The following is a 20,861-nucleotide window of genomic DNA, read 5'->3' as shown; positions in this document are numbered from 1 at the left end:
ATCAATAGCAGCTCGCAAGGCTCTATCCCGCTCCCTGCAGATGTGCGACCAACGTCTAGGTGCGATATTCTACCAAGCCCAATGACACTCTCTGAAAGTCAGGAAATGGCGCCAGCTACGAAAAATTCACAGAAGCCTCCTCAGTTTGAATTCTGGAAAAATATGCCGGAGGAAATCAAAATGTCCATTTTGCAGTATCTACCTGCCAAAGACCTCTTTAGATGCTCCCGTGTGTGCAAGGCATGGAACAAAATGTGTTTCGACGGACAGCTGTGGGCTAAACTGGATGCATCTACCTATTACACCGATATACCAAGTGAAGCATTGATAAAAGTGATCACCGCGGCAGGCCCCTTTTTGAGAGACTTGAACCTCCGTGGCTGCGCCCAGTTGGAAAATGCATGGCTGGCCCATGGAGAACGCATATCCGATACCTGTCGGAATCTGGTCAACATATGCATAAGGGATTCCAAGATTAACCGAATAACCTTCCATTTGTTAATACGGAATAATTCGAACTTGACTCATGTTGATGTATCTGGACTGTCGATTGTCGGCAATTCCTCCATGAGAACCATCTCCCAGAACTGTCCCAGACTGGAATTCCTCGACATATCCTGGTGCAAGGGCGTCGACGCCAAAGGGTTGAGACGGATTGTCGCCTCCTGTCCCCACTTGAAAGATTTACGGGCAAATGAACTGTCTGCATTTGATAATCACGAACTCCTGCAGCAGTTGTTTGAGATTAATAGCCTAGAAAGGCTAATTCTGTCACACTGTTCCTCCTTATCGGATACGAGTTTGAAGATTCTCATGGAGGGTGTTGATCCCGAGGTCGACCTTCTGACAGGCCGCGCTGTCGTCCCCCGTCGGAAATTGAAACATTTGGATTTGTCCCGCTGCCGAGCTTTGACTGATGTGGGGATCAAAAGCCTTGCTCATAACCTTCCGGCATTGGAAGGGCTGCAGCTGTCACAATGCCCCAATATAGGGGACAGTGCCCTTATAGAAGTCGTCCGAACCACCCCACGCCTAACCCATCTTGATGTGGAGGAATTAGACAAGTTAACTAACACGTTCTTAATTGAACTCTCAAAGGCGCAGTGCGCTGAAACCCTCCAGCATTTGAATCTTAGCTACTGCGAAGGGTTAGGTGACGCGGGAATGCTACAAATTTTGAAAGCTTGCCCCCACCTCCGCTCTCTTGACCTCGACAACACAAGAGTCTCTGATCTTACCATTATGGAGCTCTGCAGTCAAGCCCGTAAGCGTGGATATGCCAATAGTTTCCCACGCCCTGGCTTCCGAGTTGCCGTCTTCGATTGCGGAAATATCACCTGGGCAGGCATCAGAGAGGTGCTGTCAAGCAACACTTACGTGCCACGGCAGTATCCCATTATCACAACCGACACCGTCTCTCCGAAAACCGCCACCGGGTCCAGCCAATCTCTATCATATTCATCCTCATCTTCCCCCTCTTCCCCTTCCTCTTCCACCTCCAGTTCCACCAACACAAGAATCCCCATCTCCCCTATCACTACGATTACCACAATAACACCCATAACCACAGACGGCGAAACCACCCAAGTCACTCCCAAAAACTCCATGCTCTCAACCCCTACCCCGCCACCCAGCGCCACAATCCTCTACCCAAAAGAAATCATTGACCTCAAATGCTTCTACGGCTGGCAGATGGTGGTCAGGGAGCACACGAAGCGCGTGCTACGTGGGAATCTTGCAGCGGCCATAAGGCTCGAGCGCAAGTGGGCGGATCACATGATGGCGAACGAGGAAGCGGGCGTGGCTGCTGCGCGTCGGAGGAGGCGGAGAGCAAGGGACGTGGAACGCATGTTTGATGAGGATGAGGAAGGGGATGAGAGTGCGTATGGACCGGCTGGTCTGGTCCCGTTGGGAGGCCGGAGGAGGGCGAGGAGTGGGGGTTGTGTAGTTATGTGAAAACGGGAAGAGAAGAGGGAGGTTTAAAATATGTGAGTGCACACCACTGTTTACAAAAGAATGTATGGCGTCAACGTTCCTGATCTTCTGGTGGGTGGCTTCAAAATATGTTTCTTTTACGTCCTTTATTTTTTTCCACATTTTTCTTTTCTTATTTGTTTGTTTTTTATGTGCATTTTATTGCAATTACTTTGCAAGGTGATAGTTATTCACGGGCTTGTCTAACTGCCCATCACCATGTTCTTTTGCCTTTCACATTTGGTTCACATCTTGTCTTCTCTTTCCCCTCTCTGACATACTCATCGATCTCCAAGATCACGAGATCACAATTTACTGGTCTCTTTGCCTTCTTTCTTACCATATATATATATACATATGATTTGTTCATCTATATATAATGCATTCGGTTCACGTGTTTGGAGTTTTCCAAAATCGTTCTATCTCCTGCTCCCCTCCCCTTCCCTCACAACTCTTCCTTCACACCTTATTTAACCCCGAATTTCCCACCTCCCTTTCTACCATTTGATCTCTTTACGTCCCCAAACAAGAGAAAGCACTGGTTCGCATTTGATGTTAAGCTACCCCATTTCCCAAAATGGCGAGGATGGATGGATGGATGATTGATAAGAGGAGTGCTTTCTTTGAGCATTGCTGCCTATCTCTCGTTCGGATTGGCGTGGGATACACATCCTGAACGAATACACGGTATCTGGAGGTGAGGCCAAGGGCCAAGCGGAGGGCAGGTGGTTTTATGTATGTTAGTTGGATTGGAAGGCGATGTATGGGCAGTTAGCGCACAGGGGAAAATCTGAGTGTGCGCTGAGATAAAACGTGTCATATGGGCGGGTCTAAATGTGGTTTGTGTGGTGTTTGTTATTATGGTAGTTATCAGGTCGGTTTCGGTGGTCCGTTGAATTTTGATTCTCTTGTTTATTTCTCTTTCCTTTCCGGTTTGATGTATTTATGGTTTCTCGTTTCCCTTTTCTCTTTTTATTTTCCTCCCCCTCTCCCTTTTTCTGTTTATTAAATGGCAGTAGGTTCTCTCGCTGAAGTTTTGCTCTGTTATATATATATATATATATGAATGCAGGCATTCTTCGACTACTACTTCTCTCTCCGTAAGATTGCTGTTCGCATCGACGGCACCCCTCCAGCCTCCACATGGTTAACAGATGTTTATTATATATGCATACATTCACCTCTCCTGGATTCTATTAACGTCAAGACAGTTCGAATAAATATCGGACAGAACAAGATAGAAGGCGCAGGCGAAAGATATATATCTGGCAGTCATTATTTTGCCATTGGCCTTTTAGCAGGATGATGTTAATGTAGTGGAGGAGAATCTAATCGATCGTGTGTCCTCCCTTTCGTTAGACGCATCCTGGTAGGTTTGTTTGCAGGTGTGGTTTTTTGCTTCCAGGCGCTAGCCGGGGGGGTGTTAGGTTAAAATGGGATGCGAGTCTAGAGTACAAGTCCAGAGTGTACATGCCCTTATGATAGATGAGCAATAATAACCAGGAATTGATTGGGTATCATAATCATACAAATCGTAAAACAGGATGAAACTCAAGAGCAATCAAGTGAAAAGGAGACAGCTCCTATCAGGGTATACAGGCCTTGTGTGGATAGAAAGTCCTTCTCTGTAAATGACATGTCACTCTTCAAAAAATCCGCCATCACTGTCATCATCACCGTCATCGTTGTTTTGGTCATCCATATGCACATCATGCCTTCTCGGTCCCGAATTCTTCGAGCCCTCTTGCTCCTTACTCTTCTTCACATCGTGTTGCTTTTCCTTATCCTTCTTTCTTCCCTGCTGCTTGCTATCCCCTTCCGTGGCCACTGATGATCCACTAACGGTCTCATTATTCTTACGTCCTAGCACCGCTAACGGTCCGTTATTCGATGTCTTCTGTCCGGAAATGCCAATCCCAAGTTTCCCGTCCCGCAGCAGTTCGAGCGTGCCATCTTTCATACTCTGCTCGACTGTATACCACAGCGGTGGCTTCTCACCGGAATTATTGCGGATGATATTGGAGTCCTCGGGGTCCGGTTCGGGAGTCTTTTTGTCGCGACGCTGGTTCGGGTATAGAGATATATATTTCTCTGTCAAGGGGGAGTATATGGCGTAGTTGAGATCCACCTGGGTGACGTATATCTGTTCTTCAACGAAATCCAGCTCTTTTTTATCCAGGTTTGGATTTGATTCTGTGAGTGTCTTTTTCTGTTTCAGTAGTTTGTTCAGTCGCCTGGTCGCTGCTTTCCGTTCTGCGTGCATGTTAGCATTCTATAATAATAACCGTAAGCGGTTGGGTGTGTGAATCCCGACAAAAACGTACCCAAAAATCTAACAAAATGATATCTCTTAATCATTGCTGCCCGATTCTTTCGAGACTCGACAATTTCCAAATCCCTTTCATATCCCACCAGCGCCCTTTCCTTCTCTATTCTGACGTCAGCTGGAAGATGGTCGCCACGTTTTAAAAGGCGCTTGATGTCGCGAATTTTGTTTTTAAGCTCGTTGGCGGAGGGAAGGTCTGGATCGCGAGAACGAAATGGCTTCGCTGTGGAGCGTCCTGCAGCATAAGCATGGTCATCCTTCTCTGGCTTTTCGCCGCCGTATGTATTTGAATCGCGTATCTGGGGCCTACTTGGTTGCTTGCCAAGTTTACTACCGGGCTCCCTTCGATCACGGTATTTTCGACAATCATCCTGCTCGGCCCTCACGATTGGTGACGCTTCCCGAAAATTACGATAATCTCCCCGATGTCGCTTTGAAGTCTCGAAAGAAATTGAATCATCTGCCATATCCTTTCGCTTTCCTTGTTTCTGAAACGCCATGATGTAAGTGAGAATCTCAGGAGTTTGGGTATTGTATGGGTGTCAACGAGGACAATCGAAAAAGAGAATTGTCCTCATTCATGAGTTGTAAACTGGGTTTTATTATGATTGTAACGACAATCAAAGAGTAACTGCTCATCAACACTGTTCAAGCCAAGGAGAAGGCACAAATAATAAAAAAAAGCTTCTTGGAGCTATCAGCCGCTTAGTCACTCCATCTTTGCCCACGGATCATTATCGGTCCGGAGCTCGCAACCACCAGCTTCGCCCAGCCAACCAGAAGGACGGATTGGCAGGCTAGCACCGCCAAACTCTCCTTGGTTGTTGCACATCGTGAACTCGTATTTGGTTTGAACTTCTTTTGAACACAAGTTTCAAGCAGGCCACGCAGCGTTTCTTTTGTGGTGACCATGATGGCGCTAGATACAGGCTGAATATTATATATTTCATTCATCCGGTGTGAGCTACACCCACCAATTGAGCAAAATGGAAACAGCTATCCGTTGGTCGCCAACCTCAAATGCGGTTGAACAAAAATTCCTCTATGTCGATGTAACTGGCAAATCGTTCAAGCTCTGCAAGGTGACATCTAGAGATAGCGCTTGCTTGACCTACGATGTGATCGCTTCGCACTCCAGGGTCCCCATCTTTCGTGCATTTGACTGGTCTCCAGTTGACGAGACCCTGGTAGCTGTTGGTCTGGCGTCGGGGGAGGCAGCTATTCTTCGTATGGACGATAACTACCAAGCTCCGATTGTTTTCCCCATCCGGAATCAGAGATATTGCAATGCCGTTGCGTTTAGTACTCAGGGGCTCTTAGCGGCTGGGCTGGATAAAGTGAGAAATGACTTTTGCCTAAATATCTGGGACGTAAATCAGCGCCTCTCCGTAAGCGGTTCTCGAGGTTACGGATCCGATAGACACGCGTTAGAGCCTCTCTGGAAGCTTGCGAGTTCGGAGCCCATTAGCAGTATCAAGTTCTTCAAAGACCAACCAGATACCATAGTTGCAGGAGTCAAAGGCCAGTTCGTCAGAATATACGATTTACGAGGTATGTGTGATCTCCAACGTTTTGAATTATTCACTACCTGACTGGTACATTTTCCCGGATGTAGAGGGTCCAGGAAACCCATCCTTACAATTTCCCACCCGCTGTGTACATAATTTAGCAGTTGATTGGTTGGATGAAAATTACATTGCGTCGTGCAATCCAACGGGAGATATTTCCATCTGTATTTGGGATCGCCGTTGGGGACCTCGATTTTCATCTGGGACACTCCCAACTACGGACTCCACTCAGACTGCGGCAGCTCTTGAGTTTAAAAATGTTATTGACCCAAAATCCTCGATATGGAGTCTACGGTTCTCCAGAACCAAACAAGGGTGCCTAGGGATGCTGTCTAGTGATGGGGACTTCAAGGCGTATGATGTTGTCAAAGAATATGTTTCAGACGAAAACCGAACGTCATTAGAAGATCAAACCCTGGGACGATATTCCGCCAAATCGTACCACGAACATATTTACACGAAGACAGTCCGCGATTTCCGGAACCCTCACCTTCCTCGTGATGGGAAAGTAGCATCTTTTGACTTTTTGAACTTCAGCACGTCGAGTGAACCGACCACCGTTACACTTTTGGCCAATCGGTCTGTTTCTCTATTCACACTTCAATCGCAGCCATGTCCTGTGGCTCTTTCTTCTCAAAGTGTATTAGTCCGTGGAGACATTTCAGAAAAGAACGTAAATTTGAGCTGTGTAAGGCCCTCATCAGAATCCAATTCGCAAATATCCAAAACCGTGCGAAGAATCCAGGGCCGTTGTGCATCGCCGACCACTCAACCGAACGGCAGTTCAGTCACCAAAACAGATAATAAAAATGGCCAGGACAAAAAATCACCGGAGTATCCTACTAAACCAGATGTCACTCAGCATATCTCTGGTCGAGAGAGTTTTGAAAGATCTTTATCCGCAGGAATATTTGACACTCCATTAACAATCCATGACGCTTTAGCCTGGATGTCCATTCCTCGATTACGATGTCAAGAGGGCTACCTCCTCGACGGCGAGACGAACAAAGAGTTCTTCCCTGACGACCCTGGACTGCGGGAGTTTTGGGATTGGGTAGGGCGTACGTTGTCCCCTTCTTTTGTCTGTTAGCCTTTAGCTGAGTATAATAGGTGCCAGGGAAAATTCGGCCAGTGATTCTATGATCATCCATTCCGTGGATATGAATTATATTGGTGTATATAGTATATGGAATAAGAGCTTTGGTTCGTATAACCCGGAATTGTGAATTTCACCGAAAAAATTCTAACATAAAGCATAGGTCAGAGCCTTGAGAATCGCGTATCCCGATCTAATTTGAACCAAAATATCGATATAGATCAGCTCATCATAGGCCTCACAGAGGAACTTCGCATTCCAGAAGGAAAAGGATGCGCAACTCGATTCCCGGCCCACCGCCGTCTATGCCTTCGCATCGCTGGAGCTGCGGAATCTATTGCTGATTTGGAAGCAGCGGTGAACAATCTTGTAGAAGTTCGTCAACATACTAAGGCTGCTGCACTGGCGCTCTTCCAGGACGAACCGAAATTAGCATTCTTGGCTCTCAGGAAAAATCATCCTACTCAGGCACATAAACTTCTCGCCATGGCTATTACCGGCGCGACGAAAGGGGAAAACGACCCCGACTGGGAGGAGACATGTAGGGAAATCGCCCAGGAGCTCACAGACCCCTACGCTCGGGCTATTTTAGCTTTGATGAGCAAAGGTGACTGGAATTCTGTGATTAAGGAGGTCACCCTTCCTTTAAGATATAGAGTGGAGGTCGCTCTCCGCTGGCTTCCCGACAACGAGTTAAGTTCTTACCTGGGGGATGCGACTATGGATGCAATACGCCAAGGGGATGTTGAAGGAGTCATCCTTACTGGCCTTAACCATGGAGCAATGGGTCTATTCCAATCTTACATAGACAAGTTTGGCGACATTCAAACACCTGTTCTTGCTATGAGCCATACTGTCCCGCGATTCATTACCGATCCACCAAACAGTATCCGATTTGAAGCCTGGAGAGAGACGTATCGACGGCAAGTGAATGCCTGGAAACTCCAGCTAGATAGGGCTAGGTTTGACGTTGAATCACGGAAGTTGGCAGTCACTTGGGATGGCCACAGACTCATAAAACCGCCACCGCAACAAATCAGTTTGACATGCAACTACTGTACTCGTCCTCTCTCCCAGCAGGATGAACCTGACTACCCGGTTTTCCCCTCGACCGGCATGGAAGTCGTTCATTCAATAACAGCAAGCCCCCTCGGCACCGCATCCCAGTCAGGTACTATCTGCCCAAAGTGTGGGCGACATATGCCCAGATGCGGGATTTGTTCTTTATGGTTAGGCACCACAGATCCGATGTCCAGAGCTGGTATTGCTAGCGGAAGTACGAGCAAGCAAGCAAGTGAGGCACCTCAGGAAGATGTGATGAAAAGGTTTGTGGTCTTCTGCATTAATTGCAATCATGGATTCCATGCTCACCATGCAAGGGACTGGTTCAAAAAGCATAGGATTTGTCCAGTTGCTGAATGTCACTGCATATGCGACAGATGAAATGTGTTTTTATTTCTTTTATTTCTTTTCTTTTCTTTTTTGGCGGATTCGTGCATGTTAGTTAGGCTTTGGTATAGCGATGTCGTTCGTCTTGGTGGTTCGCAGTTGTTACGAATGAAGTATTCCGAGATAGTTAACCCCTGGAAGTATTCCACGCAAATCGGAATCTGTTTAAAATCGTCTTTTACCGTTGTTGATTGTAGTAGGTCAACTTTCCTATGGCGCTTGGGATCGCCGTCCTTATCAACGATGTAGCTATGTAACTAACCCACATGGAATTTGCCGAACCTAAAACCGTGGCTAAATGTTTTTTTTAACGACTCCACGTAAATGAATGATATGCTTCGTTCAATCCTGTAACGAAGGAGAGAATTCCAATCGTCAGGCGCTAGAAGGCCGCCAAATATTCAAGCGGCAATTCGTTTCGTTCCTCATAGTTATCAATTTTTAGATCCCACTCAACTAACTAATCCCCCCACTACCAGCTGCGCAATGACTCACTGCATTAACCCACATCAAACGCTCTCATTTCCAAGAGATAAAATAGACAAGCTATTTTCTTTTTACAAAAAGATACAAAGCGCTTTTATCTAAAGCCGTCGTGCAACGCAAATCGGCTGGTTCGATCCGGTGTTCTCAAACAGCTATCGATTATTGGGTTGAATAGCGCCGCTCGCATGTCCCATTCTGGCCGGGGACGGGGTCGTGGGCGCGGAGAGGGGCGTTCCGAGCTCAGTCGCGAGGTAGTCGTTTCGAAGGCATTAAGCTACATCTTACGGCACGCGGCGGAAAGAGAAGGGTTGAAAATTGACAGGCATGGTTATGCCAACGTCGCTGATCTTGTATGATGTCCCTCCACCCATCAGAAGGAAGCACCGAATGGCACCACCCCTCATAGCAAAAGCTTCATAAAACTACCCCCAAAAAGAAAAGAAGAAACGCTAACAGGACCACACAAATTGACACCATAGTTAGCATGGCGGAAACTGAAATCCCTAAAAGTCACCTTCCCAGAAATTCTAAACGCGGTCTCCACCTCCGACAAACAACGGTTTGGTCTCCTGTATAAACCCCCACACTCGCATGATGCCTCGGAGACTACGACCACACCACCCACAGACCCTTGCAAGCAAGATGAGCACGACTCTCCCACTGCAACTGCAACCGCAACCGCAACCGCAACCGCCCAAGCCCTAGCCGCCAACGACCCAGAACCCACCCACTACCTCATCCGCGCCACGCAAGGCCACAGCATAAAAACCGTCGAAGCCGCCTCCCTCCTCGAAAAGCTCTCCCTTCCCTCCGCCAACTCCTCCGCCCCGGCGCTCCCGGACACCGTCGTGCACGGCACCTACCATGCCGCCTGGCCGTTGATACTCGCGTCTGGCGGCCTACGATGCATGAGCAGGAACCACATACATTTCGCCACGGGGCCGGCGCTATCCAGTGTATTACCCGAAGGGCGCGGGGGATCTATTGTTGTGCGTGATAGGAGTGCTGGTGCTGGTGCTGGCGGGGTGATATCCGGGATGCGAACTGATGCGCAGATACTGATATATATTGATTTGAAGAAGGCGTTGGAGGCCGGCGTGCCGTTTTGGAGAAGCGAGAATGGAGTTATTTTGAGTGAGGGGGTGGATTTGGGGATTGGGGTTGTGGGGGCCGAGCCTGGGGTTGCTGGGCGGAAGGGAGTTGGGTTGGAGTTTTTTGATGTTGTTGTGGAGAGAAAGAACGGGTTAGGAGTCTTATGGGATAGGGAGAAGGGTGGCCTAGTGCTGGAGACGCCAGAGTGGATGTTAAAGGCGAGAAATCCGAAGGGCGGGGCGAGAAGGGGTAGTGGGGGAAAGGGGAGGGGGAGCTAGATGTTGTCGGGGCGGTTGATATCTGAATATGGATGGTGCTAGGACCGTACATCTTCTGCTCCGCTCTTGAACAACTATTCAATTGGTACCCTACCTACAATACACCTCTCTCGGGCCTGGCAGTTTGCTCCCGCCTACCGTCATCCGTCCGCGACAGGATTCTTTTCCACATCTGCTTCCCCGACGAGAACCAGCATGGGTAGAACGGGGGGGAGTAAGAAAGTTCTCATCTCCCATCGGACTCATGCCATTGAGCTAACTTTCTAGAGCCATGACCAGGCTCGTTGTTCTACCTGCCTTAACTACATCACTCTCACAGAATTAGTTCATCGTGTGGATGGCGGGCCTAGAGCTCAGGTTTCTCAAGACAATGATCCCTCCCTTCTTAAAATTAATGAAATGAAATGAAACAAGAATTGAAACTCCCTTTTCGAGACACGTTTCGTTACTACTTAGGCCATGATCAAATTATTAAACTAAACTCTTAATATATAAAAAGCCTAACGAGGTTGTAGTCAATGCGGGTCCCTCAGGAGCTACACATGAAATAAAGAAAGGCTAGTTATGTCTCTATGATGATATCAGTCTGGTTGTTTCTTGGTTTTAAGGCTTCTTTTTTTTTTTTTTTTCTCTACGTACGTTGACTGTAGAAGCACATAAAAATCCACAGTCTCTGGAGTAAAGCTTGTTTTCTCCCCCAAGGTATTTTTTTTCAATTTTCTGGTAAATTTTCTGAATGTGGGTGGGGATGAAAAATGAGACAAATGAGATGAGGATAAAACAAAAGATAAGAAAGCAAGGCGGGGCAGGGCAGGGCAAACGGACACCGTAGACTTTTTGTTATTATTATTATTATACTTTTTGAAGTGATGATGAGTAGCCAAAAGAAATGCTCATTGGAACAACGGTTGGGTATTTGCGCGTGTATATTCCTCATTTTCATCATACCTTGGCCTCCATCAGAAATATTGCTGAATCCAGCCCATTAACTTAGTTGAAAGCTCCACTGTATGCAGCGATCATGCAGGGCAACAAGTCAACAACCACCGACAGCATCCACACTTCATGGATTTGACGAATCTCCTTCCCAATTGGAATTTTTTTATTTTTATTTTTTTAATTGTGTATTGTATACGCCTTGATTCTTGTCCCTCTTGAGACAATCATCTCGCATATTGTCATCCTGTCACGATTGGCAAAAATAAAGAAATAGAAAATCAGGCGGTACGTGCGATGTGCACGTTCAATGGCCTACTAGTAACGTTAAAACTCTTCATTACATGTTGTTTCCCAGCGAGTAAAATTGGCCACAGAGCCCACATGTGCTGTACCTTGGGAAAGTTTTGCGTATTGCAGTGAGGGTTGGGTACCTGTGTTTGTTTACTTTGTTTTCGGGGCGGATAAAGAAGAGTTCCCGGATGAGCCATCCAGAGATGATGTTCGCGATTGTTTTGTGTCTTGTTTGATGTCAATTGTGGGAATGGCCCATTTCTTGCCGAAGTAGCTGGGTCCCTATCGATTGGCCCATGCGCCAGCAAAATGGGGATTTGGGGAGTTTCGTGGAAAAGACTCTTCCCCAGGCTTCGCTGACCGAGGCTGCAGGGTCGGAAAAGAGCTCTAACCACAGTCAGCCAGCCAATAGCAGAGAAGAAGAGCGGAGTGTGTTCTCTGTTGCTGGCTGATGCACTTTTCACTGCTTTGAGCAACCGAGCATTTTCAACGCAAGGAATGCATGATGTAATTGAACCTCCATGTCTTGGAGGGGTGGATCAGACTCGAGGAGAAAGGCCGCAGCCAACCACACTGATGTGTGTGGTGTTGGCAGGCTTGGACTGGCTGGAGGGGTCTGGAAAGGGTTTTTGATGTGGGCTGCATCGCATGTATGTTTCTACGAACGAAAATGAGAAGGGGTTTGGAACAAACCCCACCGTTCGTTCCGCACTGCATGAATGATTGAGTTTCAAGCAGACACGGCTAGCCGAGGATGGATCGTGAAGTTGAAGTTCAAATGCTACGCGTGATTCATCAGGAAGGCAAAGTCTGAAATAAAAATAGGAAGAAGCTACATCAACCAAATGACAAATCCTGAAGTAAATACCTGGGTGCAGCCACCTCGTAACCATGGTATGCCCTCAGACTCCCCACTCCATCCATGTGTCTTGAGCATATCTGCCCACAGAGTCGTCGAGAACGAGCAGTCTCCATCACGAAATCATCGCCTATGATTGCGGGACCAAGTCACCAAGCGCGGAAGGCAGAGTTGTCCTCGTCCAAAAAAGCACTCTTGATTCGCCCACGTGGGTCACGTGGTTTGGCTGGGCCCATGGGCCGGGCCATGCTAAGGTACCGCTCCATAGTGGATTGTATGGGGAAGTACTCCACCGGCAACGGGGCCCAATGACTGCCCCTTGTCTCCTTGTCCCTTGTCCCTGATACAGAACAGAACGACGAACTCCAGCAGCGACGCCTGACTAAGGCATACGTGACTGACTAACCCTTCCCCGTCCTTTTCTCGTCGCCCGTCGCCATCTTTCAGCCAACTTCAACCTCATCTCATCCAAACAAGTTCTATCTGCGAAGTGTTGCTGGTTCTCGTATACTAACTGAAATCGCCATCGTGTTCCCTTCTCGTTGTTTCATTCTTCTTTGTCGTCTTCTTTCATCTTCTCGGCCTTTCACTTCTTCTCGTTCATATTCCCTTTCTACTCTACATAATTAATCCTCCTTCCAAGTGAGACTGTCCTTCGGTCTCCCTTTCGCGATCAAAACTGCCCTTGTCCTGTGTCGCATACAGCTGAACCTGAGCCATCCCGCTCATCTTCGTCTGTCTCCTCGCCATCATAAATTTTTGAGCGGGGATATTCTCGAGTGGTGTGGGTGTTTTCTATCTTTTTCCATACTCCTCTTTTGTTCGTGCAACTGCGCCTGGCTCTATTCGAATGCCACGCGTGTCTTTCCCCTCTTTATAATAACTCCGCCTCTTCTGATATCTAATTTTTCATGTATACAACTGCTCCTGTTGATTCGATGGCTAACATATGTCGCCTGATGCTTCCAACTGAACAGAATATCAACCATCCACCTTCTGTATCCGCAATCATGGCGACTCGCCCAGCTTCGTCCAGCATTGCCATGGCACTTGCTGGCAAGACCGCCTCTGTTGAGATCCCCAAGCCGCGTGGTAGTGGCCTCTCTTATGGCAGGGACAGCTTGGCTGCTGTTCCAACTCGTCACCATGGTCAACCTACCATGTTACCTACGCCTCCCAACTCCCTCTCCCCTAACATAAATCCCCATGGTTTCAAACGCCACCACTCGAACCTGCCGGCCTCGCCACCCTATGTCTCTTTGCATGTCGATTCTGATATCGACCTGCAGGATGCAGTCGACCATGCCAAAGGCCAGGACCAGCATCACCATCCCCCCTTGGTGGCAGAGAATCTGAGCTCCCTTGCCGGGTCGGATGCGATCTCTCCTGGCATGTTGGCCAAATACCACCTCCCCGATATCCTTCTGACGCATGGCCCTTTGGCTATACGACATATTATCGGCTACCTGACTACGTCAGTACCAGGTTTCTCCAGGATCCCTCCAGCTAAAGCACGCAGACTTGTTGTAGGAGCCCTGGAAGGCCGGGGAAATGGTGAAGGTGCTGGAGTCGATGGAGGCGTTGAGTTTGAAAAGGTTGGATGGGGCAGGTGGGATGCACGACGTCATAACCAACCTCCCAGACATACTAAAGATGGACCATCGTCTCCTCCAGGCAGTGTGCCATCCTCCCACAGGATCCAAATCCCTGCTGGTCGAGGGCCCCGCGACTTTTCTGGCCAGTATGGATCCTCGATGGCAGGAGATTCTGTTGTTTTCTCTCACTCCGACTTCGACTGCAAAGACCATGAAGATATCACCATGTTGGAGCACGAAGCCGACAAAATGTCACTCGATGGAGATGATCGAGCGTCATACTGTTCCTCGTCCGAAACCCCTGAGGATGAAATACCTATGGACGGCGATTGGGACGAGGCAGATGTCACGGACGAAGAGGACTGGGCGCAGATTGGAGCTGCCGCCCTCAGGGCCAGGTCTTACCCTAGTGTCCCTGAGGGTGGTACTGACATCAACAACACCAATGCTTACTATGATTATAACACCTATGCGGCTGGCTCCAAAGGTAGGGGTCGGGGCCATGGTGGTGGACCCTCCTATTCGGCTCTCACAAAATCTGTGCCTGGCGGGATTCCCATTCAACCAGTCGATATCGAAGAACGAGCAGCAGTCGAAGCGCTCTTGCAACTCGGTTCTATGTAACCACCACTCTTTTATACTTTTTTTACATCCCGTTCGACACGCAGATCTATCAACCTACCTAATCACTTATTTTAACATAACGGCATCTTCATTCCCGCATCTATCTCTTCCTTGGTTGGGCCGGGCCGGACCAGACTGCACTTTTAATTTTTATTAATACTGCCACTACTATTATTACATTATTATTCACTTCTCACGATTGTCAATCTTTTCAACGCGTCCCCTTCCGATACGCATACACATGCCTGCTAGTCTGGCAGTATTGTGGGGCAAGGGAAAACGCTCCGACCTTCAAGTGGGATAATGGATGGGAAAGGTATTTGGGCGAAACATTGGGTTTGGCTTTTTTTCCCTATTATCATGGCGTTTTGTGTTTTCATTGTTTCCTTTTCTTCTTCACTTGTCTATATCCCCATATGCATTAACACGAGGTATTTTTTTCTCTTATCCTTCCATTATTGTTTTCCTTTGTTGTACTTTTCTTAGCTCTTTTCCTACTTATTTTTACTCTTATCCGAGAATAACTATATTGGTTGGGGGTCCAATGACCAAGGCGTTGAAATAACCTCCATACCTATCTCCGGTTCTAACGGGTCCCTGGACTTATTGGTTTTCCTCATTTTACATTTTTTTCTCCTTTGTTTCCTTTCGTATTCCCATTACTCTCCACTCCAGCGCCTAAGCACGGGTTACGTCTCTTTGTCCCATTTCTTATATCATTTTGTGCACAATATGCCCGCCCTTCTATGGCCATCTCTACGTTCAATATTTTTGGGGGCTTTGATCATCAGCTACCGACAATTCTGTGGCAACCATTTCTTGAGAGAAAACAATAACCTCTTTGGTGGCCTTCCTCTTATTTACTCCTATGTTTACTGCAGGTCAGGGATTCTCTTATCTTTTCTCAACCCGACACTTCATCTTTTGAATCTTCCTCGTCTTCAATGCCCCCCGCATTTCCCCATTTGCATGAGCACTTTGTCCTTCACTATTTCTGTCTTTTCCTATGTTGTCTCTCCTTTATCTCTTGTATCATTTCATTTTTCTTTAATTTTCTCCTTTTTACTGTCTTTGGTTGATATATTATTTGCATGTATTCGCCGTTCATGAAACTGTCTTACGCACCTAAGACACACCATCATGATTTATGTCGACACAACAAAAAATGGAGAAAAACGGCACGCGGAAAAAAAAAACAAAGAAAAAAGATAAACGATTAAAAAAAGAGGAGGAGCTGAAGCATCAATAAAACAGTGAGAAAAGAAGGAGAGAAAAATAATGGAGAGAAATAAAAGAAAAGGGTGCAAAAACTTGGTCATCTTAACTGTATCGCACTAAGTTTTTTTTCCTTTTCTTTTTTTCTTCTGAATATTATTTCCTTGCCCCTTGCATTCTGTTCATAACTTATCTCTGATCTGTCTCTTCTTCGCCCTTCTTCCACTACCTCGGTCGTCTTAAATGTACAGTACTGAGTTGATGCTTGAGTACTTCAATTTTTATGAATTTTCTTTTCTTTTCTTTTCTTTTCTTTTTCTTTTTAATGACACATTGAAACTATCTAGAATTGATTTGAGAGGCTTACATACTGCTTTTCTCTTCATTTTATATCTGATCCTTTGATTATATTCTTCTGTGAGTTTTATAACCCCTCATCATTTGCTGCATGATGTACATAACCTTATATATAAACTGTGTATACTGTGTATACATTACCTCTATACCGTGTGTTTTGTTAGTGATATATTACATATTAGTTACAGATATATGGCACATACAGCTGCTATTTTCCTCTGTTTCTGTTTGTGAAGGTATATTACGTATATTTCCTGTTTTAGTTGAATATGCATGGCTGCAAAGTGCTTTTACTTCCTTATTTTTTTTGTTTCCTTACACATGAATATATATACCTTGTCATTCTTTTGTATAGTTTAGTAGCTATATCGCACGGTTTCTGCGCTCAATCATTCATTGGAGGATTATGAGCGGCTGTATCTCGGTATAGCATTATTCTGACTACCTGTGGAAAAGTTGCACCGGATCGTGTTATTTCAAACTGCAAACCTCATCTCCTTTTTAAAATTTTTATTTTTTTGTTGTTGCGTGTTGAAGAGGATTCTGAAGTTGAAAAAAAATAGGAGGAGAAAACAGAAGAACAATGTTCGAGGGGGAGGAGCTGTCTCAAAAGCGTACCCATATCATACAAATCAAGTTCATACAATAACATAATACTCCAAACCCAAACCAAACGTCCATTCAGTAATAACAATAGCCCAAATCATCCAAATCCAAAGAGCCAACCCAACCAATCCCCAACCCATAATGTACAAACTCCACCTCCTACCTCCTACCCCCTACCCCTCCCCTTAACCCTTAACCCTCCTCCATTTCCCAATCCCACGGCCCACCTCACCGCCGATTAACCCACCTCCACACCCCCGCCTCCGCCTCCGCAAGCCGATTCCCCGCCGTCTTCACCAACTCCACCGCGCCCCGCCACATCGCCGCACCAGGCCACGCACCCTCATCGACATCGTCTGGGCCCGTCCCCGGCCCCGGCCCCGCCCACCCCCTGCCGTCCTGATACACATACCTCCCCCCCGCGCCACCGGGGGCGTCGTCCCAGCGCCAGCTGCCGCCGACGTTGCTTGTGTTTGCTGGCGGGGCGGGGGAGGCGGCGCCGTAGGGGTAGTTGTGGGTGTAGGTGTAGGTGTGTGCGCTGCGGGGATCGTTTATGGCTGGGTTTTGCACGTAGCCGGGCGGGTGGGTGAGGGATTGGTTGTGCTGTGGCGGGGGTGGGGGTGGTAGTTGTTGTTCTGGTTGTTGTTGTTGTTGATGTTGCAGGGCGGGGTGGGCTGGTTGGTATCGGGAGGTGGAAGCGGAAGCGGAAGAGGAGGCGGCGGCTGGGATCTGGCCTGCTTTCGGTGGTGGTGGGGGGATAGAGTTAGGGATGGGTGGTGGGTGCATGGCGGTTGTGCCCGCTCCGGTTTGAGTTGGTAGGATGGGAACTGGCGTCTGTCCTGGTGCTGGTGGCGGAGGGGACAATGGATCCACTGCTGTGGGCGGATTGGCAGTGGTCTGCGTGGGTGATTGGGAGAGAGAATCTGGTGTGTATACTATCGAGGCTGAATGGGATGAGATGGGGTGGGAGGGGGGCGGGGCGGAGTCAGCATTGCGGCCACTGCTACTGTCCATTGGAACAGGTGTCGGGATAGATGTGGAGGAGCGTGGGGATGTTGTAGGCTCCGGCGCATTTGAGACTGCGCCTTCGCCTTCAGATGGGTCTCTTGGCGGGGGATTCTGGAGATGTAAGTTCATGTCTGTCTCCCTTGTGAGGTGCGTGTGGGATAGCACGATGATCGAGCGGGAGTGAGCTTGGGATCACCAATAGACAAGACAATAGGCTTCGTGCACAAACGGAGGTAACTATACAACTCCACGTTGGAGGATACTTGGTGTAGCTAGTTACGGTTTTTTGCTGACATCATCAGTCACATGCCGTGCGCGTAGGTGACACGGTGGACAAAAGGAGCTTTCTCTATGAAGTGTAGTATAACAGGCGGAGGAAAGAAATACCGATAGAATAGGAAAAGAGGAAAAGGAGCAAGGGAATTGATTTGGAATGCCAAAATCGAACACACATACACACAAGAGAAAGTACAGAGAAACATAAAAGAAGCTCGCAGGCAAGCAGTAGTAGCAGTAGTAAAGTTACAACATGTTTTAAAAGAAGAAAAAAAGAAGCCATATTTGTTTGTTACCATGCAGCCAAGATAAAAGAAAAAGAGACAGTTCTTGATGCATATCTTCTATCTTTTTTTTGTTTCTTTTTGCCTTTTATTTTTCTTCTTTTCCCCCTTCCCCTCCCATACGACACTCCGGTTGCGCCACCGCTCACTCAAAACCACACCGCGCACAAAACTTCGCTCACACCACTCCCTGCCGGCTCCATCGCCTCAACCACAAGGAATTAATATTGAAGGAATCTGTGGAATAATACATGCGCTTATTTGAAGGCCTTGCCGAAGAGGATCAGTTGGACTTGGTCGTAGATGGAGAGCACACCAGCACCGGCGACACCACGGAGGATGTTAGCACCGGCACCCTTGAAGAAGGATCGGACACCCTCCGCAGCGGCGATCTTTCGGGCGGCATCGAGGGACGAGGAGTATTTAACAGCCTTTACGTGTTGGAAAAGGAAACGGAGGTCAGCCAAAGAAAAAGAAAAAAAAAACTTCCCGAACAATAGTAATAATTAGGGTGGAATAAAAAAAAGTATACATACCTCGCCAGACGTCATCATCATACGACGACGGATAGTGTCCAGAGGATAAGAAGCAATACCAGCACCAGTGGTGACACCCCAGCCGAGCAGGAAGGAGGCGATGAAGCTGCCCTCAAGGGGACCAACGAGGAGGACGGGTTTGATGGAGTCGTACATGCCGAAGTAGAGACCACGGTAGACAACAATTCCAAGGACGGAGGGGCCGAAACCACGGTAGAGACCGGCGATACCATCAGATTTGAGAGTCTTCTTGTAGACGTCGATCAGGCCGTTGAATTGACGCTCGCCAGTACCCTTGGAGCTCTTGGCATCGTTGGCAAGACGGGTACGGGCATAGTCGAGGGAGTAAACGAAGAGCAAGGAAGTGGCACCAGCAGCCTGAGGATATCAATTAGCCGGGATTGCTTGATTGAAAAACGTGGTATTGGTTTGGTCGCGTGAATACTTACACCACCAGAGGCCAGGTTACCAGCCATCCACTTGGCATATCCATCTCTGTCCTTCTTGAAGTTGAACATGGACTTGTAGGTATCACGGAAAGCAAAGTTGAGGGCCTGGGTTGGGAAATAACGGATGACGTTGGCAGTGTTTCCTCTCCACAAAGAGACGACACCCTCATTCTTAGCAGTTCTGCTGAAGCAGTCAATGATACCGTTGTATTTGCGATCAAGACGGCCGGATTTCAACATCTCGTCCTATATTGAATAAATGGTTAGCACAATCACGAGAAAATAATTTGAAAAAAAAAATTGTAAAAATTTTTACAATAACAAAAAGTTGTCATAATGTGCTTAAGCGACGTACCTGGTTCTGAATGAGGAGCTTGATACGCTCGATGGGGGCGGCGGCAGTCTTCGAGACGGCGGCGGAGACACCACCCACTGTAGCAAGCAAAACCGTGTTAGTTGACAATCTGTTCACAATGATAGCAGCGCGGCTCCGCGACGACTGCTATCATCCAACCAACACGATAAGGACTATAGGTCACATACTCATGAAGTCGACCACGAAGCCCTGGAGATGGAAAAGCAGAAAATGACAAACGTTAGCCGCCATTCGTTTGCAAAAATGGATGGTCATCAACAGCCATCATCAACCGAGGTTTGGAGCATATCGAAGGGGCCATCATCGCAGCGTCGATTCCCAAGGCCTTGTAGCGATGCTACCCGCCACCAAAGCGAACACGACGCGATTGCGCATGGCCCAATTCGAGAACATATTGACTCCTTTCCCCATAGTGGATGGAGGGAAGAGGTAACTTACGGGCATGCCCATGAAGGACTTATCTTGCTGCTTGGCCATTTTGGGCTGTGTGAAAAACGAAACAGCACTAAAGAAAGAGAGAAAGAGAGAAGGATGGAGGGGAGATTGGAGAGTAGGGCAACGAAGACAGAAGCCTCACGGTGGGATGTGCTGGGGATGGGAGAAGAAGAAGCGAGGAGAAAAAATCTGACGGAGAGAAAGAAAAGAAAAAGTTTGGAAGAAATAAAATCGGTTGGCAGGGCGAAGGGTTTTCTGCCGCGCTAAGCCGCTTTGGGCCACGCTGCCTCAAGCCGAGATCTCCCGAACAACAAACGGCGATAGAAAAGCGCGAGGGAGAGAGGTGGAGAAGAACATGCTGGGGCCACTGGGCCATTGGGCCACTGTGGGGAGAGGAGATGTAGGATGCAGAGTCTTACGAGATATGGCCGGAGAACATTGACTCTCGGAATGTTGTTCTGCGTGGAACGAGTGACCGACGAGTACATGCACCTATATAACCTCGATGCCACCGCCCTTCCGCCTATCTCGACACTACGTCGCATGCCAACCCTCGGCCGTTGTCGCCAGGAGAGAACGCAGCTGGCTAAGAAGGTGGATTCAGAATATTATCATGGGTCTAATTGGCTAGCTACGGTAGGTCTCTCGTCACTCTTCCAGAAAGGTGGCGTGGAACCAAAAAAAAAATTTGTTCTCCTTTTTTTGGAGAAAGTTTTGTCTATTTTTGTGCATTGTGGGCAAA

General features: G+C 47.7%; 7 protein-coding genes across 7 annotated transcripts; 4 read left to right on the top strand and 3 right to left on the bottom strand.

The window, feature by feature from the left end:
* Positions 1-81: 81 nt before the first annotated feature.
* Positions 82-1,956, top strand: HCBG_06996 (F-box domain-containing protein; the record flags this gene model as incomplete). Its single annotated transcript, XM_045434045.1, has 1 exon — positions 82-1,956. The coding sequence occupies one exon, from the start codon at positions 82-84 to the stop codon at positions 1,954-1,956; it is 1,875 nt and encodes a 624-aa protein (XP_045285526.1).
* Positions 1,957-3,613: 1,657 nt separating this feature from the next.
* HCBG_06995 (uncharacterized protein) lies at positions 3,614-4,800 on the bottom strand (the record flags this gene model as incomplete). The annotated part of the gene is made up of 2 exons (XM_045434044.1): positions 3,614-4,227; positions 4,299-4,800. 2 exons carry the CDS (start codon positions 4,798-4,800, stop codon positions 3,614-3,616), a joined length of 1,116 nt encoding a protein of 371 aa, XP_045285525.1.
* A 486-nt stretch (positions 4,801-5,286) lies between these two features.
* Positions 5,287-8,407, top strand: HCBG_06994 (uncharacterized protein; the record flags this gene model as incomplete). Its single annotated transcript, XM_045434043.1, has 5 exons — positions 5,287-5,851; positions 5,916-6,929; positions 6,979-7,071; positions 7,128-8,289; positions 8,404-8,407. The coding sequence occupies 5 exons, from the start codon at positions 5,287-5,289 to the stop codon at positions 8,405-8,407; spliced, it is 2,838 nt and encodes a 945-aa protein (XP_045285524.1).
* Positions 8,408-9,084: 677 nt separating this feature from the next.
* On the top strand, positions 9,085-10,472 carry HCBG_06993 (tRNA splicing 2' phosphotransferase; the record flags this gene model as incomplete). Its single annotated transcript, XM_045434042.1, has 3 exons — positions 9,085-9,249; positions 9,379-10,240; positions 10,312-10,472. 3 exons carry the CDS (start codon positions 9,085-9,087, stop codon positions 10,470-10,472), a joined length of 1,188 nt encoding a protein of 395 aa, XP_045285523.1.
* A 2,896-nt stretch (positions 10,473-13,368) lies between these two features.
* On the top strand, positions 13,369-14,651 carry HCBG_06992 (uncharacterized protein; the record flags this gene model as incomplete). The annotated part of the gene is made up of 1 exon (XM_045434041.1): positions 13,369-14,651. The coding sequence occupies one exon, from the start codon at positions 13,369-13,371 to the stop codon at positions 14,575-14,577; it is 1,209 nt and encodes a 402-aa protein (XP_045285522.1).
* A 2,332-nt stretch (positions 14,652-16,983) lies between these two features.
* Positions 16,984-17,892, bottom strand: HCBG_06991 (uncharacterized protein; the record flags this gene model as incomplete). The annotated part of the gene is made up of 1 exon (XM_045434040.1): positions 16,984-17,892. One exon carries the CDS (start codon positions 17,890-17,892, stop codon positions 16,984-16,986), a length of 909 nt encoding a protein of 302 aa, XP_045285521.1.
* Positions 17,893-18,580: 688 nt separating this feature from the next.
* HCBG_06990 (ADP,ATP carrier protein) lies at positions 18,581-20,301 on the bottom strand (the record flags this gene model as incomplete). Its single annotated transcript, XM_045434039.1, has 6 exons — positions 18,581-18,754; positions 18,860-19,237; positions 19,309-19,554; positions 19,664-19,740; positions 19,852-19,873; positions 20,123-20,301. The coding sequence occupies 6 exons, from the start codon at positions 20,159-20,161 to the stop codon at positions 18,581-18,583; spliced, it is 936 nt and encodes a 311-aa protein (XP_045285520.1).
* Between the last annotated feature and the right edge of the window lie 560 nt (positions 20,302-20,861).

This window comes from Histoplasma capsulatum (genome assembly GCF_000150115.1).
Source record: "Histoplasma capsulatum G186AR genomic scaffold supercont2.10, whole genome shotgun sequence".
Classification (NCBI taxonomy): Eukaryota; Fungi; Ascomycota; class Eurotiomycetes; order Onygenales; family Ajellomycetaceae; genus Histoplasma; species Histoplasma capsulatum.
Note: the sequence above shows the minus strand (reverse complement) of the source record. Positions and strands in the feature narration are given on the sequence as shown.